Source organism: Carcharodon carcharias, chromosome 3, assembly GCF_017639515.1.
Source record: "Carcharodon carcharias isolate sCarCar2 chromosome 3, sCarCar2.pri, whole genome shotgun sequence".
NCBI classification, from domain to species: Eukaryota; Metazoa; Chordata; class Chondrichthyes; order Lamniformes; family Lamnidae; genus Carcharodon; species Carcharodon carcharias.
In genome coordinates, this window is record NC_054469.1 from 142514301 (window position 1) to 142538398 (window position 24098).

At 42.0% G+C, this 24098-nt stretch overlaps 1 protein-coding gene across 1 annotated transcript in view; it reads left to right on the plus strand.

Moving 5' to 3' along the window:
* Nucleotides 1–24098, plus strand: part of ube2e2 (ubiquitin-conjugating enzyme E2E 2) — a 392850-nt gene that overhangs the window by 342728 nt on the left and 26024 nt on the right. The window contains exon 5 of the mRNA XM_041185150.1: nt 11318–11465. Coding sequence (XP_041041084.1) covers nt 11318–11465 — 148 coding nt within the window. The remainder of the gene's footprint in view (nt 1–11317; nt 11466–24098) is intronic.

Here is a 24098-nt window from a genome sequence, read left to right on the forward strand (position 1 = left end):
GGCAGAGAGAGTGAATGTTTGTGGATGGGGTGACAATCAAGCAGGCTGTATTATCCCGGATGGTGTTGAGCTTCTTGAATGTTGCTGGAGCTGCACTCATCCAGTCAAGTGGAACATATTCCATCACACTCCTGACTTGTAGAAGGTGAACAGGCTTTGGGGAGTCAGGAGGTGAGATACTCGCCACAGGATTCCTAGCCTGTGATCTGCTCTTGTAGCCACAGGCTAGTCCAGCACAGTTTCTGGTCAATGATAACCCCGAGAATGTTGCTAGTATGGGAATCAGCGATGTAGCCACTGATATTGGATGTCAAGGGGTGACGGTTAGATTCTTTCTTTTTGGAGATGGTCTTTGTCTGGCACTTATAACGCACAAATGTTACTTGCCACTTGTCAGCCCAAGCCTGGATATTCTCCAGTTCTTGCTGCATTTGGACATGGACTGCTTTATTATCTGAGGAGTCGCGAATGGTGCTGAACATTGTGCAATCATCAGCGATCATCCCCACTTCTGACATTGTGGACAGGATTTTCCCGTCTGCGAGCGAGGGGTGGGGCTCACTTGCCAACATGTAAAATGCGCCCACCCTTCAACTTCACTCCCGACGGGGGTAAAGTCTTGCCCTATGATGGATGGAAGGTCATTGATGAAGCAGCTGAAGATGGTTGGGGTCTAGGACACTATCCTGAGGAACTCCTGCAGCGATGTCTTGGAGCCAAGATGATTGACCTCCAACAACCACAACCATCTTCCTTTACGCTGGATATGACTCCAACCAGCAGAGAGTTTTACCTCTGATTCCTATTGATTCCAGTTTTGCTAGGGCTCCTGGATGCCACACTCGTCAAATGCTGCCTTGATGTCAAGGACAGTCACTCTCACTTCTCTTCTCGAGTTCAGCTCTTTTGTCCAAGGCTATAATGAGGTCAGGAACTGAGTGATCCTGGTGGAACCCAAACTGAACATCAGTGAGTAGGTTATTTCTAAAAAGGTGCTGCTTGATAGCACGGTTGATAATGTGTTCCATCATTTTAACGATGATGGAGAGTAGACTGATGGGTGAGTAATTGGCAGGTTGGATTTGTCCTGTTTTATGTACACAGAACATACCTTCAATTTTCCACATTGCCGGGCAGATGCTAGTGTTGTAGCTGTACTGAACAACTTGGCTAGGAGTCTGGCAAGTTCTGGAGCACAAGTCTTCAGTACTATTGCCGGAATATTGTCATGGCCCATAGCCTTTTCATGATCCAGTGCCTTCAGCCATTTCTTGATATCATGTGGAGTGAATCGAATTGGGTGAATACTGGCATCTTTGATGCTGGAGACCTCCAGAGGAAGCCAAGATGGATCATCCACTCGGCATTTCTGGTTGAAGATTGTTGCAAATGTTTCAGCCTTATCTTTTGCATTGATGTGCTGGGCACCGCCATCATTGAGGATGGAAATATTTGTGGGGCCTCCTCCTCCAGTGAGTTGTTTAATTGTCCATCACCACTCATGACTGGATGTGGGACTGCAGAGCTTAGATCTGATCCATTGGTTGTGGAATCACTTAGCTCTGCCTATCGCATGCTGCTTATGCTGTTTGGCATGCAAGTAGTCCTGAGTTGTAGCTTCACCAGGTTGACATCTCATTTTTAGTTATGCCTGGTGCTTCTCCTGGCATGCGCTCCTGCAATCTTCATTGAACTAAGGTTGATCGCCTGGCTAGGTGGGAATGGTAGAGTGGGGCATGAGGTTACAGGTTGTGGTTGAGTACAATTCTGCTGCTGCTGCTGCTGATGGCCCATAGTACCTCATGGAAGCCCAGTATTGAGTTGCTAGAGCTGTTCGAAATCTATCCCATTTAGTATGGTGGCCGTTCATGCAACACGATGGAGGGTATCCTCAATGTTAAGACAGGACTTTCTCCACAAGGCCTGTGCAGTGGTCACTCCTACCAATTCTGCCATGGACAGATGCATCTGCAGCAGGCAAGTTGGTAAGGATGAGTTCAAGTATGTTTTTTCCCTCTTGTTGGTTTCCTTACCACCTGCCACCAACAGTCTAGTAGCTTTGTCCTTTAGGACTCGGCCAACTCAGTCAGTGGTGGTGCTACCGAGCCACTCTTGGTGATGGACATTGAATTCCCCCACCCAGAGTACACTCTGCACCTTTTCTACCCTCAGTGCTTCCTTCAAGTGGTGTTCAACATGGAGGAGTACTGATTCATCAGCTGAGGGAGGATTGTATGAAGTAATCAGCAGGAGGTTTCCTTGCCCATTTTTGACCTGATGCTATGAGACTTTATGGGGTCTGGAGTCGATGTTGACGACTCCCAGGCCAACTCCCTCCCAACAGTATACCACTTTTCTGCCATCTCTGCTGGGTCTGTCAGGCTGATGGGACAGGACATACCCAGGGATGGTGATGGTAGTGTCTGGGACATTATCTTTAAAGCACGATTCTGTGAGAATGACTATGTTAGGCTGTTGGCACAGCTCTCCCAATTTTGGCACAAGCCCCAGATGTTGGTAAGGACTAACAGGCTGAGTTTGCCGGTATCATTTCCAGTGCCTAATTCAATCCGGTCTCATTCCTTATAGACTTTATAGAGGTTTGATACAACTGAGTCGCTTGCTCGGCATTTATACAAAAATGACTCAGGTACTTCAGACAGCATTTAAGAGTCAACAACACTGCTGTGGCCTGGAGTCACATGCAGGTCAAACCAGGCAAGGATGGCAGATTTCCTTTCCTAAAGGACATCAGTGAACCAGATAAGTTTTTTTAAACAACAATGGTTTCTTGGTCGTTGTTAGACTTAATTCCAGAGTTTTACTGAATTCAAACTCCACCATCTGCCATTGTGGGATTTAAACCCTGGTCCCCAGATCATTATCCTGGGTCTCTGGATTACTAGCCTAGTGATAATACCATTGCTCCACTGCGTCCCCTGCAATTAGGGATGGGCAAGCAATGCTGGCGCTGCCAGTGATGCTCATATCCCACGAGCAAATATGAAAAATAGAAAATTTTTATGGAAAATTCCTTCATCAAAAATCAAGTTTATGATAAATTCAAGCAACATAGTGAGTTATTTTTAAAAGTGGTAAATAGAATACAGTTGCAAATTTTTAAAATTAAAGTTGAGATTATATGGCCCTTCACATGTGAGCAATATATTAATATATATTATATAAACAATAAATTTGCCATGGATAGTTATTGTACAGTACCATTAAAACAAAAAAAATCCGCATAAGATAAATTTATAGGTAAAATGAGTCCCAATTAACATTACTGACACAGTCCAATGAAGGCACACCATTCCTTTGAGACAGCAAGGTATGAGATCGTCATTTCACATGTTGCTGTCTGACCAAATGAAGGAATGTTGGTTGGCTGGACTTGGATCCAGAAAAGTCATGAGCTAGTAAGTAATGGCGTGTCATTGTGCTGCATGCTGTCAGAGAAACAGATTTATTCTGTGGCAAAAATGAATGTTAATGCCAAGGTCCAAAAATTTTTAATTAAGAAAGATAACAGCCATAATACCTTCACCTCTACAGATGAAATTCACTGAAGTGTTAGACTAAGAAAAGCAGAAGTCAAATTCAATTCTTGATACCAAATCAAAATAATGGGTTTAATCTTGACCTATCAAGATCTTTCATTGTGATCAGTTCTGAAAAATCAACTCTGACATCATTATTGATTATGGTCATTAAAATGCAAGCTCATCAAAAACTAAGTGAGGAAAAATGCTTAATTAGAGGTCATAAATAATGGTGAAAGTAATGTTGATTCACCGTTTATTGATTATAAATGTTTCATGTTAAAAAACATATTTTCAGTGTTGTTTACATGCCAAAAGAGTGGGAATGCTGTTTAGCAAAAGTTTGTTATCCCTTTTATTTAACGTATTTTTTCAATTATTATTATTAAGACTTGAACGAAACAATCTTGAGTTTATAGTGTGATTAATTTATTACTCCATCGCTTATTTGGTTTGTCTTTGATTTCTGATTGATGGCTTGGAATATAGAGATAGAACATCTAAAAATATTTATAGAAGTTTATTTAAAACAATAACAAATTGCATTTATATAAAAATGACTCAGGTACTTCATAAATGGAAAAATAAGAAGGAATTTTAACAAACAAATCAGGCACATTTGGGTCAGTTGAGGGATTAAAGTCTTAAAAATCAGCATCCAATCCAAACCAGCTTCTAACCCACCCACATCTGGTTTTAACTGAGGCAGGAGTGTGGACAGATGACCAACCTGCTCCAAAGAGGCAGGTTGGTACTTTAGATCTTTAAATTCAGCTGGTATTGGCCAGGTTTCCTGAGCCTTGGGAAATCTTAACTCCATATATTCTCCCTTTCTGCAGTCTGTTCCCACCTTTATCTGTAACTTTTTCCACACCTTCTGCCACTTTTACAGTTTCCAGGCCCTAATTGTCTCCTTTGCACCCTGGACATCCAATCCCTTTACACTTCCATCCCTACTTGGGCAGCTTGAGAACCCTCTGCTTCTTCCTTGAACCAAGGCCAAACCAGTTCCCAATTAGCACCACTCTTCTCTGTTCTTACGTTTAGCAACTTCTTATTTGACTCCACTCACTTCCTCTAAATAAAAGGTCTTGCTATGGGAATCTGGTGTAGGCCTTAGCTACGCTTGCATTTTCATAGGATATGGAGAACACTTTTTGTTCCAGTCCTACTTAGGTCTCGTCCCCACCTCTTTATTCCAGTACATTGACGACTGTATCAGTGCTGTTTCCTGCTGTAGCCTAGAACTGGAAAATGTCATCAACATTGCTTCCAATTTCCATTCTTATGGTCTATCTCTGAGCCTTCCCCAAATTCTCATCCTCCATTTCTGTATACCTTTATCTACTACAAGCCCACTAATTCCCAAAGTGAAACAAAAACAAAAATAGCTGGAAAAACTCAGCAGGTCTGACAGCATCTGCGGAGAGGAATACAGTTAATGTTTCGAGTCCATATGACTATTCATCAGAATTCCCAAAGTGACTTTGATACACTCCCTCCATCCCATATCCTGTAACCACCTGACTCCATTCTCCCAGTTTCGTTGTCTCCGTTGTACATGTTCTGAAATGCCACCTTCCAAACCAGCGCTTCCAATGTCTTTCTTTTTCCTCAATTGAAGGTTCTCCCACCTACACAAAGTGTCGTTGACAGGGCCCTCAACTGTATTTGTCCCATTTCTTGCATTTCTGCTCTCATCCTTTCCACTGTCTCTCAGAACAACAATAGGATGCCTCTTGCCCACACCTTCCACTCCACCAGCCTCCATTCATCCTCCACCATTTCTGCCACCTCCGCCATTTCTGCCATCTCCAACATGATGCCACCAGCAAACACATCGTCCCCTCCACTCCACATTCAGCATTCCAAAGGAACCCTTCCCTCTACAACACCCCAGTCCACTCTTCAATCACCCTTAACACTCGCTTTCCTTCCACAGCACCTTCCTGTGTAATCGGTTGTCCTTTCACCTCATGACACTCCTTCCAGGTGATTCGGCAATCTACTTGTACTTACAATTTGATATACTGTATTCCCTGCTCACAATGCTGATCCCCACTGTACAGGGCAGACCAAACACAGATTGAGTGATTACTTTGTGGAACCCCTTGATTCAGTCCACAAGCATGCCTCAGCTTCTGGTCAGTTATCATTTTAATACTGTACCCCATTCTTACCTGGCCTTGACCTCCTATAGAATTGTAATGAAGCTCAATCAGAACTCAAGGAAAAGCACCTCATTTTTGGTTTAGGCATTTTACAGGCTGCTGGATTTCTCATCAAACTCAATAATTTCAGATGATAACTATTGTTCCGATTTGTTCAGGTAGCAGCTGTTGGTGACGATTCTGCTATTGCCATTTAAACCTCTTCAAGGCCCATAGTTTGTGTCTTCACTTGATCCATTACTATCCCCTTTTGTCTTGCACCACTATCCCCTTGGGCATTTAATCTCTCCTGCCTTCCACCCCATCACAGAACCTTCTCTTTTGTTATTTCCTCGTTTCCCTGTTCTCTGCCTCTGTGTTTGTTTAGTATACATTGCATGTAACATTTTCCAGTTCTGATGAAAGGTTATCTCCCTGAAATGTTAATTCAGTTTTTCTCCCTCCACTTCTACAGATTCAATTCTACAGATTAAAAAATATCTCCCAGTCGAAAAATTACATTCTGCCTGATCTGAGTATTTTCAGAATTTTCTCTTTTTTCCTTTAGATTGCCAGTATCTGCAGTATTTTGCTTTTGTAGTAAAGCTTTATAGCTTCACCAGGGGATGTGCATGACTTACTTAGATTTGGACCTAGAAGCTCCCACATCTAGAGACACACGACGCATACAAAGTACTTCATTCTCTCCTGTCCAAAGCCAATTTTCTCACGTCACCCCAGCATCTACTAACAGTCTGGCACCAGTTCATCTTGAGTCAATCTCCTCTACATCCACTAGATCAGCTGACAGGCCCAACTCAGTGAGGGGAGTGATGGCTAGTATGGCATCGCTTGGGTGGAAGATCTCTTCTAGACAAGATTTTAATGGCTAGTAGGGGGAAGTGTTCCAGGAAGAGTTCAATGGCCATCATCCTAAAGACTAAAGGTGAACCATATTATGTTACACGGATCTTGGCAGTTGGTCTCAAAAAGATATATCCTCTAGCAGTCTCTACTTTAAATACAAGGAGATTTGGCTTCAGGCTAACAACCTGTTTCAGAAAAAGCAAGTAAGCCATGAAAACAGACAAAAATATGCACAAGGTGTATGAGAAAATGTTATTTTGTGAAGTTTCCATTCTTTAGTAGAATCTCGTAAAATGTATTACTTTGTGCCACTTTCCCATCTTATCCATTCTTGGTTGCTGGGTGGCAACTTACCTTTTAAGTTGTTCAAAGATGAATGGGAAGATTTTACAGGGACCAATGAGGAGAATGGTTGGTTATTTGCAGGACTGCTTTGTGTCAGTTATACTAGTGGGATGAGCAGTTGTGGAAATCAGGGAAAACGGCCATTGCACATGGTTCTGACATCAGCCTGGTAGTGTTACCCAAGTGAATCCTGCATTCAAAAGTGCATTCCTGGCATTTCAGGCAGCAATATGAGCTGACGGTACATTACAGTAATCTCCTCATCTTTCTTGTTTTGCTCTTCTTTTCCTCGAATCATCCACAGACAATCTGCGCACTGCGTCTTGCTCCTCTTGTTGAACCAATGCTTGCTGCTGAGCAATGTTCTTTGGAGCATGGCAAAACACAGCCATTCTGGAAACCCTGGCAGGTAAGTACTGTAGGGTGCCTCTAGATGCATCTAAAGTGCACCTTTGGCATGCCGATGGCTTGTTCAATGATACATCTGGTGGTCACTTATTGTAAACCTGTTGGGTTTCTGACAAATGTCATCAGCCAAGTTGGAAGTGGGTATCCTTTGCCTCCTAGCTGTCACCTCTAACTTTGCATTCAGACCCAAAAAGATTGGGGAGCTTTGACTGAAGTAAGTTGAAAGCAACACAGGGACTCCCAGGGAATCTGATACACACATGCACAAATATCATTTTGTGGCTGCTTAGCAGTTGCACATTAATGGAGTAGAAACCCTTGCATTTCACAAGTATTTCTGCTTGATCTGGATGTGCCCAGATTGTAATAATGGGCACTCAGTAATTTTCTACACCTATGGGAAACTAGACAGAGACATCAACCTTAGTACCTGCTTATTCTGACTGGCACCTTTGCAGGTGAAATTCACATAATTGTTGGCTCTAGCAAACAACCCATTAGTCACCTTTATTATGCATTTGTGAGCCACTAACTGGGGATATGTGTTCAGCGGAGCTCTGGAAGGATTCAGAAGCATAAATGTTGAAAACAGTAGTTAATTTGACAGGCACTGGTAACACGTGGTAACTAGGTCCAGCAAGCAGCAGGTCCTCTAGGAGTTTCCAAGTATCTGCATCCACCTGACACAACCTGCGACCCCTGAAGCACTGTTGTTCTGACATGTCAAGGAAAATCAATCTCTGCCTATACAATCTTTGTTGCAAGTAGTGCCTCCTGCAGGCTGCACCCATCTGTTGCTCTCCTCTCTGCTCTTCTGGTGCAGATCCATCTCAAATGCAGGCTGCTGCTGATGATCAAATTGCTCCTCTGAGGTCCAATCTAAGGTAGCCAAGGTGTCTCCTATCCTGATGTCAGTAAAACTGCCAGCACTGGTTCTGATGAAAGTAGACAGCATGTGAATTTGGTTCTGCCACCTCATTTCCATGATTGTAGCATTGTGCCATTCATCTACCATGCAGCTGGCTGCCCCTATGTTCAGCATGGAACCAAGCAGCATATGGTGCAACCAACCTTCTGTTCTGAAAGGCAGTCTGCCCCTCTTAAAGGGAAGCTGTGTTGAACTACAGGATGCTGCTGCTACTGTACAATTCTAAAGAAGGAAAATGGAACAAGAGGGCAGAGGGAAGGCTCCAGGGTCACGTGTGGCATTGAAGGTGGAAGTGGAAAGAAGAAGAGATATCATGGTTCTGTGGGGGGTGAAGAAGCCATCAAGGACCATTCCCTGAAGGAATTAAGAACAACTGGTTAATCTCGACCTAGACCCTAGTGCTGCCACTACCTGGATGTCCAGAGTTTAGTGCATTGCATGGCTGCCCGCGACCCCACCCAAATGTTCTGCAGTCCACTAAAATGCAATCTGTGTCCATGGGGTAAAGAGTTCAGGAGCATTTGCTGGCAATTTCATGCCTCTGCGCTGCTTGAGTGGGCAAATAAGCTAGAGCCTGACTCCAAGCAAGTCAATGTGGCTGCATCAGAACTCTCATTTGCAGAGGAATGGTCACTTTATACAAGGTTTCCCTAATGTGTGGCCGCTTCCTACCCCACCCCCCCCTCCCCACCCCGCATGTGCTTGTGCACTACATCAACCACAGTGCAGCACTTTCCCCCACAAGTCGTCTCAACCACAGGGCAGTCCTTTCCCTGACACCACAATCTCAGCCAGCTGGGAAGAAGTGATTTGCTTATGTCCTCGCCTAAATGCGTGGTGCCTCAACCTTGAAGTCCAACAGAAGACCCTGGAGAGCACTGCACATTACTGTTCACTCACCTCCGATTGCAGCCCGCCAAGTGCCCACCTTATTTTTATTAATTCATTTTACGGGATTTATTGCCCATCCCTAATTGTCCTTGAGAAGGAGGTGGTGAGCTGCCTTTTTGAAATGCTACAGTCCAAGTGGTGTAGGAACACCCACAGTGCTATTAGGGAGGGAGTTCCAGGGTTTTGACCCAGTTACAGTGAAGGAACAACGATATATTTCCAAATTAGGCTGGTGTGTGGCTTGGAAGGGAGCTTCCAGGTGGTGTTCCCATGTATCTGCTGCCCCTGCCTTTCAAGATGGTAGCAGTCGTGGGTTTGAAAGCTGCTGCTTAAGGATCCTTGGTGACTTTCTGCAATGCATCTTGTAGCTGGTACATACTGCTTCTACTATATGTCTGTGGAAGAGAGAGTGAATGTTTATGAATGTGGTGCCAATCAGGTGGGCTGCTTTGTCCAGGATGGTGTCAAGCTACTTGAGTGTTGTTGGAGCTGCAGTCATCCAGGCAAGTGGGGAGTATTCCATCACACTCCTGACTTGTGCCTTGTAGATGGTGGACAGGTTTTGGGGAATCAGGAGATGACTTACTCGCCACAGGATTCCTAGCCTCTGACCTTGTAGTCACAGTAGTTATACCGCTTGTCCAGTTCAGTTTTTGGTCAATGATAACCTCAGGATGTTGATAGCGGAAGTTCATTGGTGAAGCAGCTGAAGATGGAAGGAAGGTCATTAATGAAACAACTGAAGATGGATAGGCTGAGGACACTACCCTGAGAAACTCCTGCGGTGATGTCCTGCAACTGAGATGATGTGTTCTGAAACATATAGACATGAATAATGCCGATGTGCTTGGATGATCGAGTATGGAGGGATGATTCCAGCATGCTGGACTTATAATGATAAGCAGATGTATTACAATGAGGTTCTCGACATTCGACAGTGGAAATGCAGCCTGCCGTTGACGGGCAAAGTGGACAATTGCAAATTTTTGGCCTTCTCAGCATACTGTCCACTCACGCTGCCAAAGCCAGCACAGAAAATTCCACCCAATGTCTCATATATTCTTAACAACGCTAATGCTGGGCCCCTCATGCAGCTGAACGCTTGATCTTTGTTCCTTTGATATGCAAATTTGTTGAATAGACCCAAATTTGTAAAATGAACATCACATCAAACAGAAGGGCTGTGTGGTGCATCATATTACCAATTCAGTTGCATTCATCACTCGTAAGGGACGTCCATGCAAGAGTACTTCTCGAGATAGTATGCCGCACGGGCTGCGTTGAAAGCAGCTCCAAGAGGATGTTCAGTTTCAATAACTACAGACCTAAATTTTGTGCCCAAAACTTTTCTTTAGTGACACATAAAGCTATGTTTAGAAATGGAAAGTCTGGGAATTGATGCAGAATAGATTTAGTGCATTTAGGTACTTGAATCATTGTAATATCACATCATGACAGAAACAGCCAGATACATGACACCAGTTTGACATATTCAGCAGGCCGGAACACAACATACCTAAGGCGCAAGTACATCAGTGAAGCCATCAAAATATGGATTTACAATGCTGTTGGAACCCCAAAACTCACCATACAATATTTAGCAGGGCTATGGACCAGCAGGAAACCATCCATTTCTCAAGTGGCATTTTCTAAAAGTAAAAGTTTTGTTTAGTATTCACTGTACTTGTAGTCCCAAAAGTATGTCAGTATATTCTTTTATATTGTGGAACTACTTCCAAAAAGTGGCTCTGTAATGCTTCCTCGGGAGCCCAGTGCTATGGTGACAGGCTAGTTTATAATACAGGACACACACCACAGCTGGCAGAAAAACAAGTAATTGGGGAAGGTACATACAAGTGAAGTGACACTGGTCCTATGGATAAGCCAAATCATCATTTTGCCAGCAGACAGAGCATATGGCTGCCTTCACCTCTGATGGTAAGACCTTTTCTGAATTATTATTTACTCCAAATCAGCACTACCCCTTTGGAGGTACTCTTGATATTAGCTGTTATTGGTCTTTGGATCCTCTGAATGCAGCATCTCATTTACTTTGTAATGATTTAACTGAAACCAGGTTATAGTCTTGTACAGCATGTAAAGTAAATGTACATTTCCAGACCCTCGTAAGTGAAAAAAGCTGATCTCATTTCCTGTGAAAGTCTAATTTCACCTTAATTTGACAGGTGACTTTCCGAACAAGGATCTATCATTGCAATATCAACAGTCAAGGAGTGATCTGTCTGGATATCCTGAAGGATAACTGGAGCCCAGCACTGACCATCTCTAAGGTTCTTCTGTCAATTTGTTCTCTTCTTACAGATTGCAACCCTGGTAAGAGGAATTTCAGTCCTTCATTAATTTACACCTCGCCTTTATTTTTGTGGTGAAAAGAAAATAAACTGTAAGCATTGAAGATATGAAAGAAAAATAAAATAACTACAAAGAAGGGTCTCCAACCCAAAGTATTATTCAGTTTTTTTCTCTCTTTTCATGACAACTATTCTTTTGTTTGCAATTCTTATCTTTCAGCAACCTCCCTTAAAGACAGCTTAAATTTATGTTTTAGGCTATGCCAGTACCTTATTTTGTGAGATAACATAGCTAGCAACATAGTAGAGTACAGATATTTTATTTATGTCATGGTACTTAAAGAGGTATGTAAACAAAGAAAGTCATTCTAAAGCTTAAATGTACTAAATAAAAAACTCTTAAATATCAAATCCTATACAGCCACTATCCAGAAACGTTCAACGTACAATGAAGTTGTAAATGCACAGTGAAACAATCAGTACTGTCTCTTGAAAATGAAAGCCTGAATTTTTCAGTCGGCGGGCAGGCTTGGCAGGAGCAGATGGGGGCGGTCGTGGAGCCGATTGCCGTCTGCGATTGGCTCCGTGCCACCATTTTGCACATGTGAGCCAATTAAGGCCCGCCCAGCATAAGACAAGAGCCGTAGCGCTCAGTGCTACCTGTGCAAGCGGGGGGAGGAGGGAGAATCGGAACCAGCGCTCTTTGCACATGCACGCAAAAGAGCGCTTCAATCTCCCTGAGGCACAAAGCTGCCTCAGGGAGATTGAAACATTATTGCAATAATTAAATAAATGAGAAAAAAAAAATTAAACATATCCCCTCATGTGACTGTGACTTTTTTACTTGATTCATAAAAGCTTTAGGAAACCTCATCCCGCTTGAGAATGAGGTTTCCTAAAAACCGTAAAGGCCACTTGGCCTTTTCGCCTGTCGCAAACCTTAAGGTTGGATGGGCAGTGTTAACAATAATACTAATTAATTCATTAATGGCCTTAATAGGCCTTTCAGTTATCAGCGGGCGCACAACCAACTCCGGCGCATGCCCGCCAAACGAAACATCGCGAGACAGCGCGATGACGCCGGGATACATGCCCGATGTCATCACATGTCATTTTATACACCAGCGTGTCAGGCCCGCCCCCACACACTGACTGAAAAGCTCAGGCCCAAGTCCTGAAGTTAACAAAAATGTTACAAATGTTAGCACAAAGGAAGCTGTTTTCCTCTTATCTGTGCCGAATTTCTGCCTCGCTCAGGTTGATTTTACAGTTAGTTTCTGGTTTCTCAATAAACAGTTGCCATTAAGTTTCGTCTGTGGCTCAGATGGTAGCACTCTTACCTCTGAATTACAAGGCTCTGGGTTTATGACCCACTCCAGGACTTGAGTGCAATAATCAAAGCTGATACTCCAAAGAAGTGCTGAGGGCATTATTCCAGGTGTCCTGACCAAGGTTTATCTCTCAAATAACAGATTAACTGTCATCATTACATTGTTGTTTGTGGGAATTTGCTGTGTGCATATTGATTGTTATGTTTCATGCATTATAACAGTAACTACACTTCAAAAAGTATTTCATGTAAAATGCATTCAGATGTCTGGTGGTTATGAAAAGTGCAAGTTTTCTTGTATATCCTTTCTCTTTTAAGTTATTATCAGATCATTTAAGTGCATGGAGTTAAGAATACAGAAATGTTCTGATGTGAAAAAGAGATCTTGCATTCCATCTGACTGGTTCAAAAGTTAAAAAAAAATACGCTCTCTCAATGATGCTCTGCCACTTTCTTTGCAAAACATCTACCCAGTTTCCTGTTCAGTTTGTCCATACAGTCCTCTAACATTGTCTCCCTGCACAGGTTGCCCATATATCCATCCTCTGTCTGAGGTAGATAAGTATAAACTATTCACCATGCCTCTTCTGAGTTCCTTCCCTTTTTCTAAGCATGAGTTCCTGCCTTCTTGGCATAATGATTATGTCAAACATATTATTTATCTATGCTCATTAGAATCTTGAATTGCTCAATAAGCTCTCCTGAGCCTTCGTATCTCCAGTATAAGATTCTCAGTTTTTGTAATCTCTCCATTTAGCTTAGATGCCTGATCCAAAGAAAGCAATTAACATATAATTTAGTTCTGTATTTTATCATAGCTACATACATTCAGTAAGATTTGTTTTTGTGTGCACAAAAGCAAAAATGTACTACTTGATCATTAATTTGGCATTCAAATTTGCCTTGACATCTGAACTGTAAATAAAAAAAGAATAGTTCCAATCTGTTGACTCATCCAGTAACCAGCTTCAGTCTAAAATAACCTCATTAAGACAAAAACCAGAATAAGAGTGACAGCTAAATAATCCTCTGAGGCATAGAATACCAGTTATCTAAGAAGGTTTACACTTATTAGGGAATCTAGACAAGATGTGAAAGCCATGTTTCTTTTTTGTTTTTCCATTACTTTTTTATTTGGCAAGTATCCATTATCAGTACATTATCTGATAACCATATGTGACAGATGCTGGTAAACACTTAACTAATTGCTTGTTTGCGTTTGTCACAGGTAGAGCATTTTAACACACTTATTAATTGAATTCCTTCTCAATAAACAGTGATTTCAGGCCCAATTAATTTCCACGTGTTCTGTTTTGAATTCAAATAGCTAATGTGGTAGGACAAGTGAAGAGTGCAGATTTTTTTTTTAAAAATGTACAGGCTTTTATATTGAGATAGCCCCAAGCAAATGTATTTATTTGAATAAATACCTTGTGTAAATACAATGCTGTCTTAATATTGTCGCTATGAGATACTAAGAACAAACTGTTCACTTCTTGGATGTTTTTAATGGGTGCATCTGCCTGGAAATAGTGTGCTTTTTAATAAGGGAAAGGTGTAATCTCCAATCAAATGAAAAACGATGCAATAGAAAAGTTTTGCATTGTACTGGAATTCAAATAAATCTACCTTCCTTCATCTATGCACCAATGAATACTTTTAATTATGTAAAAAGAAACTGCTATCCAAAAGAGCTTTCACTTATAGCAATGATTGTTCTTATTCATCGGAATCTTCCACACATGGTTGAAGTTGATTCATGCCTAAATCACCGACAGGGGAAACTAAGACATGCAATGCTCCTTTCTCATGATCTTTATCTTATTTGAACATCTAGTAAAGTTGGCCGCCATGGTGTCCATCAAGTATAAAATTGCCAAGTGTGCAACATAGTAGCACTTGATATTCCCAACCAGGAACAATGGGGTAAAAACTGGACCCTGTTGTGTCCATTTTTGGATGTAAAACAGGTGCAAAGAGGGCCAAAATTAGGGACATCAGTCTGTGCTCACCTAAATAATATTAATCAAATCAAAGCCCTGTTTTAGGCTAGTTTCACACTTCCTGGTTAGGGTGCACAATATCTATTTCAGGCCCAAAAAGCAATCTAAAGGAATTACCACCCCAATATTCTCATACTTCCAGCAACTGCACCTCATTTCCCACCCATCCACCCCCTCCCCGCCTCCCAATTCCACTCAGAAAAAAAGTTCCATAATTTCATTCTTGCTGTTTGTAAACAGCAGTTCCTTTCTGAGTTCATTTTTGACAAAAAGGGTCAATGATTGTTTATTGGATGACAAAACCAACAGTTTTCATGCTTATTCTGTCCCAAAACTAGTGGTGATTAGCACTTGAAAACGGAGTACTCTTCAAACGCAGAGCTCCAAAAATGGAGTACCGTTTGATGCACAGCACTAACATACAATTCCAATCAATGCCCAACATTCATTTTTAGGCAATGCAATAGTTAATTTCAATTTGTCTAGCTCTAGCATTGCAAAGCTATATAACCATTGTTACAAATAAGCCTTCAGAGTAACCAAATAGCTAAGGAGTATTTATGCTTTCTTTCTTCAAAAGTAACCACTTAGGACCATCTGCAACATATTCGTCCTATGGGCAGAAGAAATCCCTTGTCCAATACATACTGTAGTAATTATAGTTTTGATAAACATAGGACTGTAGCATTAGGAATAATCCTATGTTGTAAGATTGCATGATCTGTATAAACCAATTGGTTAGCAGGGCAGGGAACCTCGAGGGGAGAGTTCTTCTTTAGTTATAGGGTTTTTAGTCACTGTTGCTGTCTTGTAAATAAAGTTAAATGTGTCCGCCAAGAAAAGTGGCCTAGAAAATCAACTCTATAACAAACTGGCGATGAGGATAAATCAGATCCAGTACTGTCCCTCACCCAGCGATTGTGAGTATCTAAGATAATTAAAAAGAAAGGAAGATATACTCATCCAAGATGCCACAGTTTGGCAGAGTCGATCCCTTTGAACCAGCCACAGTTGATTTGTCTCAATATATAGAACATCTTGCATTCTACTTTCAAGCCAATGAAATCAGGGGGGGAGGAAAATAGGAGAGGGGCAATTCTCCTGAGTACTTGAGGGAGCAAAACCTACAGTTTAATTCAAAGCTTGACGGCCCCCTGTGCCCCAGATTCAAAGACTTTCAATGAATTAGGAGACCTTCTAAAGGGACATTTTCAACCCAAACCCTCAGTCACAATGCAGAGGTTCAGGTTCAATTCATGGAATAGAGCCTCGGGAGAGACTATTGCTACCTACATGGCGAAATTTAAAAAAGCTAACGGAATATTGTGATTTCGGTGGAAGCCTGAATGACATGCTCAGGAATCATTTGCTATGTGGCATGCAGGAGGATGCTATTCAGTGAAGATTGCTGGCTGAAGTGGATCTTGATTTTAAGAAAGCATTAGAGATAGTGCTTGCGATGGAAAGCGCCATAAGGGATTCACAAACAATTCAAGGGGCACAAAATGGCGTCATTCTCCTAGCTGAGCGGTAACAGTCAGCCAAAAGTAGCACAAAAAGCCGGGACTCTGCCGCGAAGCAGGAAATAGCCCCCGTTAACCAAAAATTGAGAAGAAACAGCTTAGCTGTGAAGTCGAAAGATCATTTTTATCGACGTGGAAACATACTCCTAACAATTGGCAATTTAAAAAGATAGAGTTTATTTTTGTCACAGAGGTGGACACATATTGAAACATTGCAAAGCGAGATTTAAATAGGCTTCCATTTAACAATCGAAGTCCAATGAAGTGCATAGTATAGAAGAGCCAGAAACAATCAATTCTGACATTTATTCATTATCCAACATGAAAGTTGGGAAGATAAAGCCTATTCTTATCAGAGTACAAGTGAATGGTAAACCCTTAAAAATGGAAGTAGACATGGGTGCTTCTACCACTGTAACGGGAGACTTTCAGATATCTAAATAAAGGTGCTCAACAATTAAATTTGGAACAAATATCTTCCAAGTTGAAAATGTACATGGGAGAAGAAACCCAGTTTAAAAAAAAGTATCACCAAAGTAACTGTTCATTATAGACACCAATCGGCACAGTTACCAGTGATGGTGGTAGAAGGTGAAGGACCAAGCCTTCCAAGTCATGATTGGTTAAAAGAGATTAAGTTAAACTGGTCTGAAATCTTCCAGTTGTGAGCAGGGGGATTGCCAGAGCTGCTAAAAAAAATGACATCGTCTTCAAGGGTGAACTTGGAAAAATCCAAGACCCACAAGCCAAGATTTACATGGACCCAGAAGCAACCCCTCACTTCTGGAAAGCAAAACTGGTGCCATACACCCTGAGAGAGAAGGTTGAAGCTGAGTTGAACCAGCTAGAGAGACTGGGTAAAAGCAGTTCAGTTCTCAGAGTGGGCACCACCCATAGTCCCTGTCCTTAAATCAGACCGGACCACCCAGATCTGTGGAGTTTATAAATTAACAGTCAACAAAGCAGCCAAATTGGACAGGTACCCTATTCCCAAGATTGAAGGCCTTTGTGCCAAAATAGCAGGAGGGACAACATATACAAAGCTTGACATGAGTCACGCATATCAGCAACTGGAGCTGGATGATGCCTCCTGGGAATTTGTGACCATAGATACCCACAAAGGGTTATGTCAATATACACGCCTGTCCTTCAGTGTTTCCTCAGCCTGGCATTTTTCAGAGGATGATGGAGAGCTTGCTACAAGAACAACCTAGACGATATACTGATAACTGGATTCACAGGAGCGGAACATATGGCTAGAGGAAGTCCTGAAATGATTTTTAGAAGCAGGAGTGCACCTAAAGTATGAAAAATGCACTTTTCAGGCAAATTAAGTCATTTATTTGGGCCACCGGATAGATGCCCAAGGGTTACGCCCTGTTGAACAGAAGGTTAAAGCAAACAGAGAGGCACCTGCACCTAAGAATGTCACTGAACTTCAATAATTTTTAGGGATAGTACATTATTATGGCTGATTTCTACCAAATTTATCAACAGCTCTAGCCTCTATACGTTCACTTTTTCTTAATTCATTGGATGTAGGTGTTGCTGGCCAGGCCAGCATTTATTAACCATCCCTAGTTCAGAGGGCATTTACAAATCAATCACATTCCTGTGGGTCTAGAGTCACATGTAGGCCAAACCAGGTAAGATTTTCTTCCCTAAAGGACATTAGTGAACCAGATAGGTTTTTAACAATAATGGTTTCATGGATATCATTAGACTTTTATTGAATTGAAATTCAACCATCTGCTGTGGTGAGGTTTGAACCCAAGTCCCCAGAGTCTTAACTCTGATTACTAGTCCAACAATAATACCACTATGCCATCACCTTCCCTCTACTAAAGGAAAACCAGCATTGGGTTTGGGAGTCACCTCAAGAAGAGGCCTTCATGAAAGTAAAACAGCTCTTGCACTCTTCAAATTTGTTAGTGCATTATGGCCAAAGGAATTGGTGCTAACCTGCAATGCGTCCCCTATGGAGTGGGAGCAGTATTATCTCACAAGATGGATGATGGTACAGAGAGGCCAATAGGCAATGTATCCAGGATACTTACCACAGCTGAAAATAGATATTGTCAGATCAAAAAGGAAGGTCTGTTGATTATTTTTGGTGTAAAAAAATTCCACCAATACGTGCATGGGCAACATTTCACAATAGTATCAGACTACAAACCACTTTTGGGTCTGTTTAGCGAAGAAAAAGTTATACCTCCCATAGCTTCTACATGAATACAAAGATGGGCCCTACTTTTGGCGGCATATGAATACACCTTTGTGCATAGGGATTCATATACCAAATGCTGATGCCCTAAGTCGCCTTCCTTTGCAAGAGAACAATGACCATGCCCCAATTCCCCAAGAGCTCTAATTAGTAATGAATTTCCTGGCATCCTCACCAGTCTGTGCCAGGCAGATAAGAAACACCAGTCCTGTCTCGAGTGAGAAACCATGTGTTCCATGGTTGGTCCCAGGAACCAGTCTGTGATGAATTGAAGCCATTTTTCAACTGAAGACACAAGATAAGTAGTCAAAATGATATTCTATTATGGGGTGCACGAGTAGTAGTTCCTTCACAAGGAAGGGAACCACCCTTAGTAGAGCTACATAGTGCCCATCCAAGAATCTTATGAATGAAGACGATAGCACACAGTTATCTTTGCTGGCCAGGTATCGATGGTGATATTGAAAATTGGTAAAATACTGTGTGCAATGTCAACAGCTACAAGAGTTGTTGGTGGCAGCCCCATTACACCCATGGGAGTGGCCTGGTAGACCCTGGGTGAGATTGCACATAGATTATATCAGTCCTTTCCTTGGAACCATGTTTGGTTCTGATTGGAACTGATTATAGATGCTCATCCCAAGTGGTTAGATGTTTATGAGGTAAAATCGCCAACATCAGGCGGTACTATAGAAAAACTATGCCAAAGTTTTGCCATCCATGTATTGCCAGAGGTAATCATCTCAGATAATAGTACTGCGTTTACAAGCGCTGAGTTTCAATGATTTGTCAGCCTCAGTGGTATCAACCTTGTGAAGACTGCGCCGTACCATCTGTCACCTAATGGACTGGCAGAAAGAGTAGTAGAAACTTTTAAGGTGAGAATGAAAAAGTTAACAGGTGAATCATTGGAAAGTAGATTTGCTCATTTCCTATTTCACTACAGAACAACCCCACACACTACGACAGGTGCAACGCCTGCAGAATTGCTGATGAGGTGCTGTCTTCAAACTGATATTTCCCAATTTGGATGGGAAGATGCAGAAGAGTCAAGGGAACCAAAAAGTGACTAATAATTTGCATAGTCGTGAGTGACAATTTACTATTGGAGAAACAGTGTATGTAAAGAATTTCAAGGGAGGACCGAAGTGGTTACCTAGTAAAGTAAGCTCCGTGACCGGACCATTGTTGTACCATGTGTAAGTGGAGGGCCGGGTCACCTGTAAACATGTGGATCATTTAAGGAGAAGGGAGATACCCCCAACAAAATGATGTTCCACCTGTAACTATTGCTGAACCTGTGGTTCCTGTTGAAGTTGGTCAACCAAGGATAGACACACCCGATGTCTCTGCCGGAATGGAAGACACTGAACTGTCTGTACCTAATGAGGTACCTGATGTTAATGCGGTTCCAGAGAATGTAGTTCCTGCAAAAGAATCAAAAGTCGTGGAGCTATGACGTTCCACACCAATCAGGAAACCACCTGAAAGATTGAACTTGTAATTTCATGACCTGTGTAAATATTGTAATGTCATGAGATAAATATCCTTGTAAATACAAAATGTACAGAAAAGTTAAAGGGGGAGGAATGTAGTAGTTATAGTTTTGATAAGCATAGGACTGTAGCTTTAAGAATAATCCTGTGTTGTAAGATCACATAATCTGTGTAAATCAATGGGCTAGCAGCATGGGTAACCTCTAGGGGAGAGTTCTACTTTAGTTATCGAGTTAGTTATAGCGAAACTATTCTTGTCAAGGTCATTGACACATGTGACTCCTAATTGACCATAATACAGAAACAGGCCATCGGGCAATAAGTCTGCACCAGTGTTTTTCTTTACATGAGCCACCTAGTCTTGTCCCACCCTCCTTGTCTCATAAGAAATAGGAGCAGGAGAAGGCCATTCGGCCGTCAAGCCTGCCCTGCCAATCAATAAGATCATGGCTGATCTGCCCTAGGCCTCAACTCCTTTTTCGTCCCAGCTCCTCATAATCCTCAACTCCCCAATATTTCAAAAATCTATCTACCTCCTCTTTAAATACATTCAGTGATCTAGCCTCCACAGCTCTCTGGGGCAGAGATTTCCAGACATTCACTACCCTCTGAGAGAAGAAATTCCTTCGCATCTCAGTTTTAAGTGAGTGTCTCCTTATTGTGTAACTATGTGCCCTAGTTTGAGGTTCATCCACTAATGGAAATATCTTCTCAACATCTACCCTGTCAAGCCCCCCTCAGAATCTTGTATGTTTCAATAAGATCACCACTCATTCTTCTATACTCTAATGAATAAAGACCTAACCTGTTTAGCAGTTCTTGATAAGTCAGCCCCTTCATCCCAAGTGAATCTCTTTTGAACTGCCTCCAATGCCAGTATATCCTTTCTTAAATACGGGGACCAAAACTGTACACAGTACTCCAGGTACAACCTCACCAATACCCTGTACAGTTGTAACAAGCCTTCCCTATTTTTAAACTTCAACCCCCTAGCAATACAGGCCAAAATTCCATTTGCCTTCTTAATTACTAGCTGCACCTGCATGCTAACTTCTTGTGTTTCATGCACAAGAACACCCAGATCCCTCCGTGCTGCACTTTTTTGGAGTCTCTCGCCATTTAAATAATAGTCTGCCTTCTGATTTTTCCCACCAAAGTGCATGATTCCACACTTTCCTACATTAAACTCCATTTGCCAAATTTTGCCCACTCACTCAACCTATCTATATCCCCTTGAAGATTATGTCCTCATCACAACGTGCCCTCCCACCTATTTTTGTATCGTCAGCTTCTCAAATTTTTCTTCGTAACTATAACTTCCACTCCTTGTAATATTCTAGTAAATACACTGCACCTTTTCCATTTTTTTTATGATGTCTATAATGTGGTGCCCAAAATTGCACACAGCAAAGGAGGCAGACCAGCACTAGCCAATTGTCAGTGTCAACAGCAGCAGGGGCTTAGACCATATTAGAAAAGATTGCAATAATTCTTAAGTCTATGCAGCCAGCAAAGAAATTAACCTCTATTATCAGACCAGATGCCTCCAAAGTAATCTAGTGTGATTATTTGGAGGAAGCTGCAGTTAATGGGTGACTAAGATAGTCAATGCTGTTCACACGAACAAGTTCCTCATAATGAGAAGGGAAGGATTTGAAATATTTTGTAGTTCCCAAGTAACTGGAAACATACAGTTTCATGTTAAATTTGACACTACTTAATAACTTGGTTAGGAAGGAAAAATTCAAAATAGTATAACTGCCTCAAGTCTTTAAAGCTATGTATCCAGCTGGCTATAACAAAACTCAGGGGTATTTACTTCCACATTACCATTCAGTTTGTTATTACAATTTTCTTAGGTTCAACTTTCCATGTCAGAGCTACCTGCATGGATTGCTCCCCTTTGACTTTTCTTCAGTCCTCCAGAACATTCACAAATTGCTAATCTGTCAACATAGTTCATCCCAGTCTGTAGTTTTTGCATATCTATCCAGCTTAGGTGGTTATCTTGTGACGGCTTCAAGAAGTCTTATCTGGAGCAAGGAAATTATGTTAAACTTGTATAAAACAGGAGCTCAGCTGTAACTGGAGTATTGCATCCAGTTCTAGGCACCACACTTTGGGAAAGATGTGAAGGCATTAGAGAGGATGCAGAAAAGATTCACAAGAATGGTTTCAGGGATGAAGAATTTCAGTTACATAGCTGGATTGAAGAAGCTGGGGCTGATCTCCATGAAGTAAAGGTTAAGAGGAGATTTGATAGGAGTATTCAAAATCAAATGCATTCTGGACAGAGTAGATAGAGAGAAGTTGTTCCCATTGGTCGAAGGATTAAGAACCAGCATACACCAATTGAATGTGATTGGCAAAAGAAAAAATGGCGACCTGAGGAATAACTTTTTTTTTACATTGATTGGTTAGGACCTGGAATGCATTGCCTAAGAGTATGATGGAGGCAAATTCAATAGTGGTTTGCAAAAGAGAATTGAAGGATTACCTGAAACACAAAAATTTGAAGGGCTACAGGGAAAAGATGAGGGAGTGTCACTCAGTGAATTGCTCTTGCAGGGACCCAGCACAGACACGATGGACCCAAATAGCCTTCTTCTGAGCTTTAACCATTCTATGATTGTATAAATAAGAAAACGGGGCCTGATCTCATCCCTGAAGGAAGAAAACAGGAACTGGGTCTGATTTTGTTTCAGAAACCTGCCTTCAGTGGGAAACAGAGTTTCCGATATTCCTGGGGATGAGCCCTTAATTGACATGGAGATGAGTTCCCTGTCCAATTAAAGTTGGTGAGGGAGGGAATAGAGGCAGGTTTCAGACATCTAAGGCAGCCATCACTGAGGCAGCTGGTTGTCCTGAGGGAAAGAGTTTGTGCCAAAGCCTGCAAACTGCACTACAAGGTCCCAAGATGCCACAGGGGAACTGGAGGACTGACACCCACGAGGGAGAGGAGGGGGCCCGTTTTCTGGCGGGAGGCAGGAGGAGGCCACCTCATCATGCAGCAGTGATATCTTTCTGGTCACCTCCCTCTGCTGCTAATTCATCCTCCTCTCTTACCTTTGGCTTACCATCCTCAAGGTCTGCACCATGTTATGGAGAGTGCGGCAGATCACCTCAATGATCGAAATCCTTTCAGGAGGGTATTGCAAGGCAGCACCTGACCCCACCAAGCACTAGACCCAATGCCTTCTGAGTCCACGATGCCCTAGCAGTTGTGACCCTGAAGTGTTGTCTAGCATCGATAAAAAGAGCATCTGTCACCTGTTGTGCTGCCACCTGTGGGATGCTGCACAGGTTCACACTGACAAGGGCACAGATGTCTGTGACCATCTACCTGGAGAGTCACAGTTTCTTTCGGCATTAGTTTTGTCACCTGTGCCTACAAATCCTGTGCTCAGGCTAGTAGCTCCTTCTCCTTTGTGTTTTCATCCCTCTCCTCTGGCCTCCTGATGCCCAGCTTATAATGTTCCAAAGAATAGTATGAAGTCTGATGAGTGGGAGTGTTTTGGAAACCAAAGGGTCACCAAAATGTTGTTAAAAGGAAAAAAATAGAGTGAGAGTAAACCAGCCAGGATATAAAAACAGATTGTAAGAGTTTTTATAAGTATATAAAAAGGAAGAGAGAAGCTAAAGTAAACATTGATCCCTTAGACAGGGAGACAGGAGAAATTATCATGGGGAATTAGGAAATGGTAGAGACATTAAACAGATAATTTGTGTATGTCTTCACAGTGGAAGACACAATTTACATACCAGAAATAGAGAGCAACCAAGGAGCTAATAACAATGAGGAAATTAAGATAATTAATATCAGCAGAGAAAAAGTACTGGAGAAACTCAAGAAACTAATTTCTGACAAATCACCAGGACCTGATGACCTACATACCAGGATATTAAAACAGATAGCTGCAGAGATAGTTGATGCACTGGCTGTGATTTTCCAAAATTCCCTTGATTCTGCAACAGCCCTAGCAGATTGGAAGTTAGTAAATGTAACACCGCTATTCAAGAAAGGAGAGAGAGAGAGAGAGAAAAGAGGGAACTACAGGCCAGTCAGTTGTCAGGAAAGG